Raw genomic sequence first — 13,185 nt, 5'->3', positions numbered from 1 at the left:
AGGCTCACCACAACTGTACATATATCAGTGTATATGAAATTAAAGTAAGGGTCGGTGTCAATAGACATATACAGTGCAGCCTACATCTGAAATCAATTGGAGATGATTCTGAGATCATTCAAAGTTCATTCAGAGTTGCTTTTAACTTCCATTTGACTTTTTTCTCAATTGACTTGTATTGGAAAAGAGGTAAAGGTCCATGTATACAGGTTCTTAAGATGACCATGTCACCAACTAAAACAAAATTAGGCAAAAGTATGAAATAATACCATTGGAGCAGAAGAAGTGAAAATCAATCAATGTATGACAGAACCTCAGTATGTAATAGGAATAAGTAAAATAAATCTTACCTGCTATGATATCATCCATTTGCTCCAAGGCAGCCTCAAGCATGTGACTGGCATCGGATGCCATGATAGCTGCTGCAGGGTTACTAACAAATAAAGCAGAAAACAAACATTTAGGTTTTGGTTCTGTTTTTATTTGCTCTGCAATATGAAAGTTGCGTCTATTCCAACCCTACATTCTCTGTATCAGCATCAGATACTTCAGGAGTGTTAAAAGCCTGTGCCTCTGGTAGGGGTTCTTCCTCTGACCTCTAGGTCAATGCAGAACCCAGCAATGACAAAGGGATCAGAGGATGGAACTCCAGCACCCGGTAGGGTATACAGGTATTCAACACTTCAGATCTTTATAGTCTTATGGAAAATGATTGGAGGCATAGTCTACCATAAAGTATAGCTCCTTTTCCATTCCATTGGAGAAATAGTGCCATTGGATTTCTCCCACAGACTTTTATTATAAAGCATATTTTTGACATTTTGTCTTAAAAAAAACAAGGGGTCTTTTAAATAAATGTTTTCCCACAAGAATCAGCTAACTTTAAATCAAGATTAAAGTTGTATATGAAAACTGTGCAATTAGGCAGAATTATTTTTATAAAACATACTGACCTGCCTGATCACTGTTTTCTTTTTTTTTAAATGCTGAGATGAACATGTGCATATCAGTGTATGAGGCCAGGATATGCTGGGTATCCTGACATGAACTGATGTGCCTATGCTTGAGAGTTACGCCATCGACCCCAATGGCAGAGCAGGCCGAGGAGCAAAAAAGACGACAGTGCCCGCAACTGGACGGGGACAGGATAGTGCATTAAATAAATTGTGATCAGGAAGGTAAGGTTCCTTTTAGGAACATTGCCTGTCCCTTCTGCAATAAAGGACCTGCCCAGTTGCAATTATTTATGTTTTAGAATATAGTTCCACTTTAGAAGATTCACACATTTTTACACTTGAACCCAATTGCAAAAATGTGTGAATGTTTGAAGAAAACGATAGTAACATTTTTAAATAGACCCCTATGTGTAGCAACACATATGATATGGTAATTTCAGTTGAAGCACAATACAAAACATATAAGAAAGTAGAATGTAGGAAATAAAGAAAAGCAATAAAAATGCATTAAATAACTAATACAATAATGTCAGGGATTCCATTAATAAGACTTTCACTATGTTTGATGAAATGTCATATGATGGTTCTGGCTGTATGTAAATCTCAGGACTGGATGACCAGGCATATAAATCCTTTGGCAGGGAAAAAACTCCCTTTTATGTATTAACAATACTAATAATAATACTGTGTATGTAGCTTTTTGCCTGGGGATTAGCTTTATTTTAAGTAAGTTTTAAGTAAGAAGGCAAAGCATGCCATGACAATAACAATATCTCAGTGATTTACATGCACACAATACAAACAACTTTTCATCAGTTTAAACACCAATATTTATAGGAATGGAATGAGAAAACATGTTTGTTTATAAATGCTAAACTTTATTAAATTACCTTCAGGGAAATGTGGCAAGGCAATATGTAGGCTGATCTGAACAATGCTCAATTCCCTATTGTTTTGTTGATTGTTTGACATCAGTACAGGTAGTCCCCGAGGTACATACGAAATAGGGACTGTAGGTTTGTTCTTAAGTTGAATTTGTATGTAAGTCACAACAGGTACATTATTTGAATAAATGCATTTAGGACAGATATTTGTCTCAACATATTATTAGGCAGCATTGTTTCATTTACTGTATAAAATCCTCACTGTGAGTTAATTACCAACAAAGCAAAAAAAGACAGAAGAAGAAGACAGAACTTTATGGAGCCTAGACATTCATTAACTTCTGGAGCAAGCTGTGCTTTGATATGCAAAATGAACCAACTGCAGAGTTTGCCTTGGTCATTAAAGAGTTACAAGATGTTACAGAAGAGCTCAGTCCTTAAAGCCGCGTACACACTTCCAATCATAGTCGTTGGAAAAGATCTTTCACGATCCTTTCCAACGACTATACACTGCATGTTGCATGAATCAGTGCTGTACATAAAACACCATTCTGCTCAATTCCGGGGATGTGAGGGAAGAATGATGGAGCGACACCCCGCTGCGTACTCTCCCCCTTCCCTTGCATTACAATCGTTCGTCGTTCATCGTCCGTGGATCCGCCAGGACGGTCGTTCGGATGATGAACAGCGCGCGCTGTACACACTTCAGATTCTTGTCCGATATCGGCCCTGCACCGATTTTCGGGCGTGAACCATTGGAAGTATGTACGTAGCTTTAGATCACCCACAACCTCAGCTGTGTTTAGCAAAAGATTTCTTCTGCAAGTGATGCAAACAACCCCCTCCCCCCATTGAGCCTCCATCCTGTACACGAGCGAGCAGGGAAACCCCGTTCTTATCTAAGAGTCATCTGTATGTCGGATGTCCTGAACTCGGGGATTACTTGTATATCTAAGCCACTGACCTGAGTCAAGAATGGTGGTTCAGTGGCTGGCACATTTGCCTTGGAGCACAAGTGTCCCAGATTGGAATCTCAGCCAGGATGCTATGTGCTCTGAGTTTGTATTTTTCTTAGTTTTGGTAGGTTTCCTTCCACTTTCCAAAAACATGGTGGTAGGTAAATCGGCTTCCTTTCCAGTTGCTCTATATAAAGGATTTTAGCCTTTGATTATTGTACATGGTGAGCTCCTCTGATGTCAATGTGTGAAATAATTATGAACTTTGTAAAGTTATGTGTAATATGATGGCAGGTTCCTGAAGAGGTTGCTCAAACTATTGTTGGTTCTGGGACTTACCCTCACTTGGTAGACCCAGCTGCATGACTATAATGATTTTCTTGTAGTCTATTAGGATAGTATTTTAGCCAAAACTTTAAGGGGGAACATTCTGGCTTCTATTGTAAGGCTGAAGTTTATATCAAGGGTTACCAAATATTTATACAATATATAAATTTATCCAGAGAAGCACTACAATTTCCACACAAATGAACACCAGAGATATGCTTGGTATTACAAACCAAAGGGCAAATGTTTTATGTTGAGGAATTCAGGAACAGAAGACAAATTCAGTATAACAGATCTGCTACAGGCTTACATAGCCATGAGTGGAAAAAAAAGACACAAAATGCCCCAAACTGACAGATTATCTATTTGTAGAATTTGTCTCTCCCTTGATCGGAAAATGTTCCCCTGAGCCTACATCATTCTTTACGCTAGTGATATGATTATATAATATAGTATGCCATGCTGTACGCTCTGATTACTATGATGACCCAGAACAAGTTTAAAGGGAAAAACAAGCTGTTTTTATACTGAATTAAAAAGAAATTGTCGTATGGGTGGGGCCATGGAGGAGGCTGTTCAATGCACCTCATTTATTTCTGACATATACAGGTTTTCATGGCTTATAGGTAACCTGCAATGAGGAAAGAACATGGAGGCACTTGGGGCAAAGTTCTGTAGTTATAGCTCAAGGTCGCCTGTACAAAATTCTGGGCCAAATACTATGTAAACTTCCTGGGCCCCCTCACCCAACGTCAAAATCTTTCAGCATTGCAAAAGTCAAATATTTTTGATTTGGGTTCAGAACAGACTTACCCCTCATCCCCCCAGATGGTGACCCTATTATAGGTCTTGTACAAAACCACCGACAGGTAAATGTTTTATTTCTGTCTAATCGTAAAACCAATTTTAAAGCCATAGTAGTAATTAGATATTCCCAGAAGAGGAGAAAGTTATAACAATAAGGCTGTGCTAGGTCATTGACCCTTTATGGAGTAGTCAAATTTTCTATCAACTTCAAAGGCACATTAAAATCTTGATGATCATTAACTCTCCAATTTGGAAATTATCCCTTCCGTAAATTATAGAATGCTTTCTGAATCTTTTCAGGTCTCAGAAAATGCTTGCTAAAACCAATTTATTGGGGGTCAATAAGGAAAAAGCCTTTTAGTTTGACGTTTTGGGGGAATAATGCCCCCCAATAGTGGTGGCTAGAATATCACTTTTATGGACAACTCTAAACATCAATAGAGCCATGCAGGTCCTTCTACCAAGTAGAGATCATGAAATAGGACAGTGGTCGCCAACCTTTCGGACCTCACGGATCACTAAATTCATAATTTTAAGTCCCGTGGACCATTGATATGGATTTTTTAAAAAAGATAAATACATTTGTAAAATAACGATCGTCCTAATGGTGCCTGACAAGGACTGTGGAGGTTCTGATTCATTGATAGCTCATGGTTAAGTGAAGTATTACTATTGTTACTATTATCATTAGTGGCATTATCTTTGGTATTACTAAAGAAATGTAAAATATTTGTTTGTTTTTTTTCACTCATTATGGGTTTATTTTATTCCAATCTAAGACCAATCTAAGACCAACCAAGAAATGATAGTTATCAAAGTCAAATTAAATATAACAGGTAAAGAAAATACACAGCTAAGGTCACACTTAGCTAAGAGCATCTGAGAAATAAACAGATAAAATAAAACAATCAGATGAGAATCCGTATTGGCTGAGTGGGGTGACTGTTGTAATGGTGGAAGCAATACTGGAGCGTACGGCTCGGCAATGGTTACAACTTAAAACTACACTGACGTCATGCTGCGCCTCCCTTGTTTTTCTGTTTCTAGTACAGTTTGTGAATTTAGTGCAATATAAAGGTGAAAATTGTCATTCAGAACATAGGAATTTATTAGAATATTATTTTTGTTTTATTTTTTTAAAAAACATAAAAATTGCAAATAATGTCCACATTTTCAGTGGATCAGAAAACAGAAAAATTTTCTTGTGGACCACCAGTGTCCATGGACCTCTATTTGGTGACCACTGAAATAGGATGTCAGTCAGCCTCAGGTCAAGGTACCCCTAAAAACCTCTGGAAGTGCCTTTGGGTTCATCTAAGAGCCTTGCTTAGTAATGGCTGCTCTATATTATCTCCATCTCCAGTAAGGGGATGGGTTTGTTTTCACCAATGTTGCTGGTCATTTGCGGGCAGCAACAAGATCGCTGGTGTGTGATCGAGCTAAGTGAGGCAAAGATGAGATAATGGAAGTCATATGCCTTTCTAATGAAGCTTTCTGCTGACTGTTGGCAAATGTATAAACAAATGATATTTCGCATTGTAAAAAACAGAATATAAAGAATATATGTTATGTATATACTAAAATATGTACACTATAATATATAAAAACATTATGTAAATATCCTATTTTTTATTAAAGATCCCCTAAATACTGAACACAATCCATAAATGTCAAAACTATTTCTGAACACTGACGGTAATGGTCTCATAGATGGAACCAGCACTTATTAAATTAGAAGGTTCAGATAATTTCAACCATGAAAGAGCCCTCAAGCTTAATAATTCTATCTCTAGAGCCATTAAATCCTCAAGTGAACCTGTCTAATAACAGCACAGGAGAGAAATATGATTTTATTTGTCAAATAAGAAGAAAAAAATAGAAATTTCTAAATATATTTATATAACTAGCATCTAGTAATGACAGTAATAAGCTGTAGGAATGCCTATATATTTTATACAATTCACACCAGGCTTGTGTATGCCTGGGTAAAAGATAGACTGAGTGTTTTGGCTGTAGCTGAGATAAGGTTTTAAACTGGTTTACATTTACATGAGGTTTGGCTGAATTCCTAAATTCCTGAATCAGATGCAAAAAGGAAATCAAGGTCCAGGTCATCGCCTGGGTATTAAAGTGCCAGTTCACCTAAAACTTAAGTATCATTTTTGGTAGATGCTGGAGAGTTAGATTGCTCTCTCTGGTATCCTATGTATTGTTAGAAATGCCATTTTTGGCCTATGTATTGTTAGCAATCAGAAGAAGATATCATTAAATTATAAAAATCCCTCCAGGCTTGTCCACTTTCGAACCACAATCATAAAAAGTTTTGTATTTTTGGCCGTGTTCTTAATTTACCATGATGTGTTGACTGGACAACGTATTATCATTTTTAACATTTGAGGACAATTATGATATACCCCCTGAGGGTATAAGAAAAATTCCCCCCCCCCCCCCCGACACATGTAACCAAAAAGTTGTTGTGCCCAATAAAGTAAGCATGGCTTCTTGGGTATTGCTTGATATGTAACACCTAAAGCCTGGGGTACATCAAAGAGAAAGAGGAGTAAGGAAGAAAGGGATTAAAATATGTCCCATCATTGGTGTCCATGGGAATGAAAATGACCATTGTTGTTGGTATCATACGAGTAAATTAGTCCCATATCTATGGTGTCTTAGGAAGACAGTGGCAGACTTCTAAAATCCTAAAACCAGGTCCAATTTTCTCTGAAATGCTCCACGTGACCTACTGGATATCCCTAGATATCTCATATTAATAATAAGGCTTTATCTAGATCTGTGGACAGGATGCCTACAGCTAATCAAGGCCCAGAACCCAGCAAACTTTTGTCAGTCGGTGTCAAAGGCTTTTTTGATTTTGGAGATGGTACACACCGTCTATGTTTCCTGGTGACCATATTAGCCAAAAATAAAAGTAAGGGAAAACCCAACATTTTGAAAAGAACAGGATATTAAGGAAAATCTCCCAATGGGCTCTTTCTCGAAAGACAGCTGTCTGAAATGTAAATATGGGAATTATGTAATTTTGGAGCGATTTCTTCTCAGGATAAAAATAGGGATTCTCCCCAATGGACTGAAAAAAACACTTTTAATGGGGAACTAATTTAGAAAATATGATTTCTAAACTGATCAAAGAATAATTTTGATCTTCTGTAACAGAGTTTCTCAACCAGGATTCTGTGGAACCCTGAAAGGTTGAGGGGGGAGTGGTTGGGTCCATCAGTAATGAGCATGGAAAGTTTTACTGGCACCAATGATCTTTTTGGTCTGATCTGTTTTGTTCTGGAAGGGTGTCAATCTTCCCACTGGCCACATTTATGTACTGTGAGCTGTGGATATAGTAATTATAGCGGGGGTTCCCTAAAACCTGAAAGTTATTTCAAGGGTTCCCCCATGTTTTAAAGGTCGAGAAATGTTGATCTATATAGGTTTATCAATTATAAATGTTTGGTTATTATAAAATACAGAAATCCTGTTCTTGGTCTTAAAGAAGTAGACACTGTTTAAGAAATATTTCAACTAGGTAATAAAACCCTTGTATGATCTTTGAAGGCATTGTAACAATACTGGTAAAACACTGTATATGAGTTGTATAAGACATAATAATTTCAATAGGATATTATTAACAATAGAACAATGTTAAAAGGAGCTTTGGTTACACACTACCCTAACTCTACTTCCCTACTGGGTCCCAACTAAAAAAGGATATTGTTTAGCTTAAGATTTTCTTTAATTTAATAGCTACTTGTAGAAATCCGCCAAAATGTAATCCTGGCTTTCATCAGAGAAATGCCTCCAGCTAATGAAGTTATATATGAACTATACCTCCTCACATGACAGAGACTGAATAATGAATCACTGTCTGAGAAATGGGTGTATAAGACAACATTCATTCACAAGGACAGAACCAGCCCTGCGCCTCTTCTTGTTATACCAGTTATATCAGTTTAAAGCCACTAGGATTGTTGGCTCACCTTAATCTTTGTGTATATTCTACACCGAGTTTGTTTTAGTTTGATTTCCATTCATACATTGTAAAATCTAAGAGATACATTGTTTAAAGTAAATTTTTTATAGTCCAAAATTTTACACATATTCTAAATATTTGTGCAAAAACCTAGCTTTTGGCCTGGCTAATTATTGCATATTTGTAAGTTCCTAACCTACTGTGCTCTCTGACTTTGTTGCATTTATAATTTATATTGTTCCCACTGTTTCTTTGCAAACTAAAAAACATTTCCTGTGTTATGGGGAAGAGTGGAAAGTCCTCAAATGCTTCAGGTCCTCTATAGATGCAGTACAGTGAGTATTGTCCCACTAGGACAGAAAGAATCCTAACCATAATCCTACAACTATATTTTGACACAGATATGAAAATGTCTGTTTTGGATATTTTGCAGTTTTAAAGGTTATGTGACAGTGGTGGTGAATGGGATGATTGACACTCCTACGGCAGTTTTCAGTTACAGGGGTGGTCAATGAGGGATTGTCCCCCTTCCAGTGGTGATTAGTAGAAAATTGTCCTTGCACTTGTGTTCAGTGGAAAATTGGCCCTCTCACATTGATAATCAGTTTAAGATTGTCCACATTACTGTGCTGGTCAGTGGAAGATAGGGCTTCTAAAGCCGCATACACACGTGCAATAATAGTCGTTGGAAAGAATGTTTCATGATCCTTTCCAATGACTAGCACTGCACGATGCCTGAACGAGTGGTGTACATACAACACCGTTCTGCTCTATGCAGAGGGGAGGGGGAGAGCGACGAGGCGGCACCCTGCTGTGCGCTCTCCCCCTTCCCTTGCATTAGGATTTGTTAGTCGTCCATCGTCCATGGATCCACCAGAACCCTCGTTCATACGATGTACGACTGGTGCTGTACACACTCCAGATTGTCGCCCGATATGGGCCCTTGTAGCTTAATAACGGTCAGAGGAAGACTGGCCCTCCTTCAGTGGTAGTTAGTGGAAGATTGGCCCTCTTACAATGGTGGTTAGTGGAGGATTGGCCCTCCTACAATGGTGGTTTGTGGAAGATTGGCCTTCTTTCAATGGTGGTCAGTGGAAGATTGGCCCTCTTACAATGGTGGTTAGTGGAAGATTGGCCCTCTTACAATGGTGGTTAGTGGAGGATTGGCCCTCTTTCAGTGGTGGTCAGTGGAAAATTGGCCCTCTTACAATGGTGGTTAGAGGAAAATTGGCCCTCTTACAATGGTGGTTAGTGGAAGATTGCCCCTCTTACAATGGTAGTCAGTTGAAGATTGGCCCTCTTACAATGGTAGTCAGTTGAAGATTGGCCCTCTTACAGTGGTTGTCAGTTGAAGATTCTCCCTGTACAGTTATGGTCATCGGAGGATTGTCCCTCTTACAGTAGTGGGCAGTGGAAGATTCCCCTTCATACAGGGGGTTTCTGTGCTAGACTGGCCCTCTAACAGAGGTGGTCAATGAAATATTGTCCATCTTTCAGTGGTGGTCAGTAGAAGATTGCTCTCCTTACAGTGAAAGTCAGAAGAAAATTGTACCTATTGTTACAGTAGCAATGGAAGTTTGGCCCTCTTACAGTGGAGGATATGATGCCACAGTTACAGACAGTTACAAAAAACATTGGTGCTATGCCAATGATTTGTCAAGTGATGTTTCCCTGGAACTATGCACGCACCATCAAATGGCTGGTCAAAAACCAAAGTTCAAAAAAACCCTGGCAAGCACTGGAGGAACCCTTGGATTCCATGGAACCTGGCTGGCCTAGATTCTTGCAAGAGAGAAGCTGATTACTGAATGCGGTAGAGCCCCAATACTAAAGGGTTCATATGATCAATACCAGTTGATATCTAATGAATTTAATATACCATCTTTGTAAATTGAACCCAGTAGTTCAGTAGTGTTAGGTCTTGTGTCAATAGGCTTTAAACTTCTGTTGGTGACATCAGATTTACAATTTTACAGTTTCAGATAGATACATTTGACCTAGAGTTGACCTCCTTCTAACTTGCATTTGACCTGCAAATGTGCAGACTTTGAATTCCTACAAACTTTTATGGGAGTAGAAAACGTGAACAAAAGCAGGTGTTGTAATACAAATTCACATCAATACATATAATTACTGTTACCTTGTCTTGCTGTAAATAAAAAATTGCTGCTCCCGAGTTCTTCCAAGAGATCTAAAGCCTAGGCAGTAATCACACCATCTCTAATGTCCAGGAGCATTGTGAATGTTTTACAACATTGGGGTCTGCAGTTCAACTTTGTATTGTAGATTTTCTGTAAGATAAGAAGAACAGAAAGTTACAAATTACATTTGTGGAAAGAACATTGTGGGCAGCAGACGCACCAGTCCTGTAAACATTGTGAGTGGAACAGTAAGGCACAATCTCTGTGTAATACTCATGTAACAAGTTAGAACAGCCATTCTCCTAGAAATTGCTAGGAGTTCCTTGAATGGTATCTAGTTGACCTCCCATTGAGGGTGCCTGAATAGTTCTGGGGCCAACACCATTCAGTAGATGACCAGCTACATGATATTTCATGCTTTTAAATGTCTATAAAGATGGTTGCATGGTTGGCTCAGTGGTCATAGGTTTAAATCTCACTATCTGCATTATCTTCAAGGAGTTTAAATGATGTCCCTGTAATTGCGTGGGTTTCCTCCCGCTACTCCGGGTTTCTCCCACATCCCAAAAAACACGCAGTCAGATTAATTGGCTTTCCCTCAAAATTGACCTTAGACTGTATTAAAGACATATGATTATGGTAGGGAGATTAGATTGTGAGCTCCTTTGAAGGACAACTAGTGACATGACTATGGACTTTGTAAAGCGCTACGTAATATGTTGATGCTAGATAAATACTGGTTATTATTAATTATATCTACCACTATAGAGGGGGCTTACGTTCTACTGGACTGGCCACCATTTTTTTACATTGATCCCCAACAAATTGGTTTTACTTTAACTTAAACATTTTTTCAAGGGTTCCTCATTGGTGGGAAGGTTGAGTAAAGGTGCGTACACACTTCCAATTTTTATCGTTCCAATCGAACGACGAACGATCGATTGGGCAAAAAATCGTTCGTAAAAAAGTAACCAACGACGCCGACGAACGAGGAAACTCGTTGGAAGCGAACGACCGGACCGGCGGATCGGATTGGACGACGATCGTTGAACATCGTTCGTGTGTACGGTCGTTCGTTGATCGTCCATGTTCAGAGCATGTGTAATGAACGAACGTTCGTTCACTTTCCTGTCGTGCACATAGTTCCTCTATCGCTCAAACGATCGTATCTATTGTGTGTACAATATCTACGAACGATCGTGTCGTTATCTCTATGTGCAGGATCGGTGCTATACGATCGTTCGTAGATATCGTGCAGGATCGTTCGTCGTTCGTTTTCCAACGATAATAATTGGAAGTGTGTACGTAGCTTTAGGCTGACAGTGTCCATGATCAGTTTCAAGTTGTTAGATTCTCATTTATACTACACATTTACAAATAAACAGTGCCTTCATCTTTATGGTAAGATCAGGGTATAATACACTTGTGTCAACCAGTTCCCTGTTCTCGTTGTACAGAAGGACACCCTATGCCCCGGCCTGATCTCTATGTCATGCCTGGCTGTAAGTCTGACATTCACATGCATTAGAGGGATTTAGGAATTCCGGTTTGATGTTTAGTCTGGGTACATCCAATGATCCAAAAATGATGACGATCACCCAGTCTGTGTGTTCAGGAAGGAAATACACTACCCTCACTATTTTTTCCCTTGATGTTATTTTTCTTTTATATTACATTTGTAATTGTGATTGATAGATAGAAAACCCATCCCAAATGATGTAATGTTCATGTCTCTGTTCAGCCCTCTCCACCTTTCATAGAACGGCAATGGTTCAGCACAACCCAGACTACATGATTGTGATCTGCTGCTGCTTATGTCAGAGGATTATATCTGCATGAAACAGACAAAAAACTAACAAAAGAGATAGTGAAGTCACATAAATAATATATGTATTAGGATAATATTCGAATAATCAATACATCAGAGAACAAAAAGAACCAAGAAGGGTTTTTAGGCAAAACTATATTGTAAGTTAACAGTATATAATCACAGTATAATAACAAAATACAAATTCTTAGTAAGAGATCCGTCCCAATGTGTTCTAGACAAATGAATGATTGGGATTTGTGCGAACACATTGGAACAGATCCCTTACTAAGAATTTGTATTTTAGTATTTTCCATTTCAGGTTCACTAATAGTTGTGATTTATACTGTGATTATATACTATTCACTTACAATATAGTTTTGCCTAGAAACCTCTCTTGGTTCTTTTTGTTCTCTGATGTATTGAATATATCTGCATGTCCAACAGCACGCTGTAATCCATGCTGGTTTATATCACACTTGTTAATCTATTCACTCCTGAGATTTACACAGCTCTGCAGCACAGACCTACCTGGTATGACAGGAAACCCAAATTTTATTATTATTAAAAAAGGTCACCCATTGAGATATGTCAAGAAATGATAGAACATAATAGAATAAAAATGGAAGATAGAGGACCAGCACACAGAATACATTTCCTAAAGATCAGACCAGCAAATCCACATTTAGAGCATGACAGGTAAAAAGTGCATTCATTCCAAAAATAAACACAATAAATGTGTTTAAAATGCTGAAAGTATTAAGTAAAAATTAAGCGTTTATTTCTGCTTTAAAGGTCTTGTCCCTCCCTCAGTGGTTGGACAGTAAAGGAGAAGCAGCAGACTGATGATGGCATCTCCTTGTTACTCTGCTCTCTCTTAGGCCCTGATTTATTAAAGTTCTCCAAGACATCAGTGAAGCTAGGTGATCAAGCAAATCTGAAATAGATCTGGTCCAGGATTGAAAAGATTTGCTAACAAATAGCTAATGACTTTTAGGAAATCCATTCCAGGTTTGCTGGATTACCCAGCTTAACTGATGAAAGTGTATTCTCTCCAGCCTTGGAGAACTATAATAAATCGGGGCCTTTATATTAGCATGCTGCTAGCACTACAAAACACCCAACTGGCTCCATTCTGCTTCCATTTGCACCATTTCTTCCCTCCCAAGTCCCAGCTCAGCTGTAGAGTGACTGGAAGAGTTTATACTATACTAATACTAATTCAGATACCTACATTGCCTATAAAATAAGGAGTTCTATGAGTTTCCTGATCCGTATACCCGATGCTCGACAATTGAAAATTTGTATATTATTATTATTTTTTT

General features: G+C 38.4%; 1 protein-coding gene across 1 annotated transcript in view; it reads right to left on the bottom strand.

Annotated features, from left to right (window-relative positions):
* PPFIBP2 (PPFIA binding protein 2) overlaps positions 1–13,185 on the bottom strand; it is a 96,325-nt gene that overhangs the window by 81,210 nt on the left and 1,930 nt on the right. The window contains exons 2-3 of the mRNA XM_072421540.1: positions 10,053–10,203; positions 351–433 (exon numbers count right to left, since the gene is read on the bottom strand). Of these exons, the coding sequence (XP_072277641.1) occupies positions 351–414 (64 nt within the window). The 5' untranslated portion in view covers positions 415–433; positions 10,053–10,203. The remainder of the gene's footprint in view (positions 1–350; positions 434–10,052; positions 10,204–13,185) is intronic.

The sequence above is a fragment of the Pyxicephalus adspersus genome, chromosome 9, assembly GCF_032062135.1.
Source record: "Pyxicephalus adspersus chromosome 9, UCB_Pads_2.0, whole genome shotgun sequence".
Classification (NCBI taxonomy): Eukaryota; Metazoa; Chordata; class Amphibia; order Anura; family Pyxicephalidae; genus Pyxicephalus; species Pyxicephalus adspersus.
Note: the sequence above shows the minus strand (reverse complement) of the source record. Positions and strands in the feature narration are given on the sequence as shown.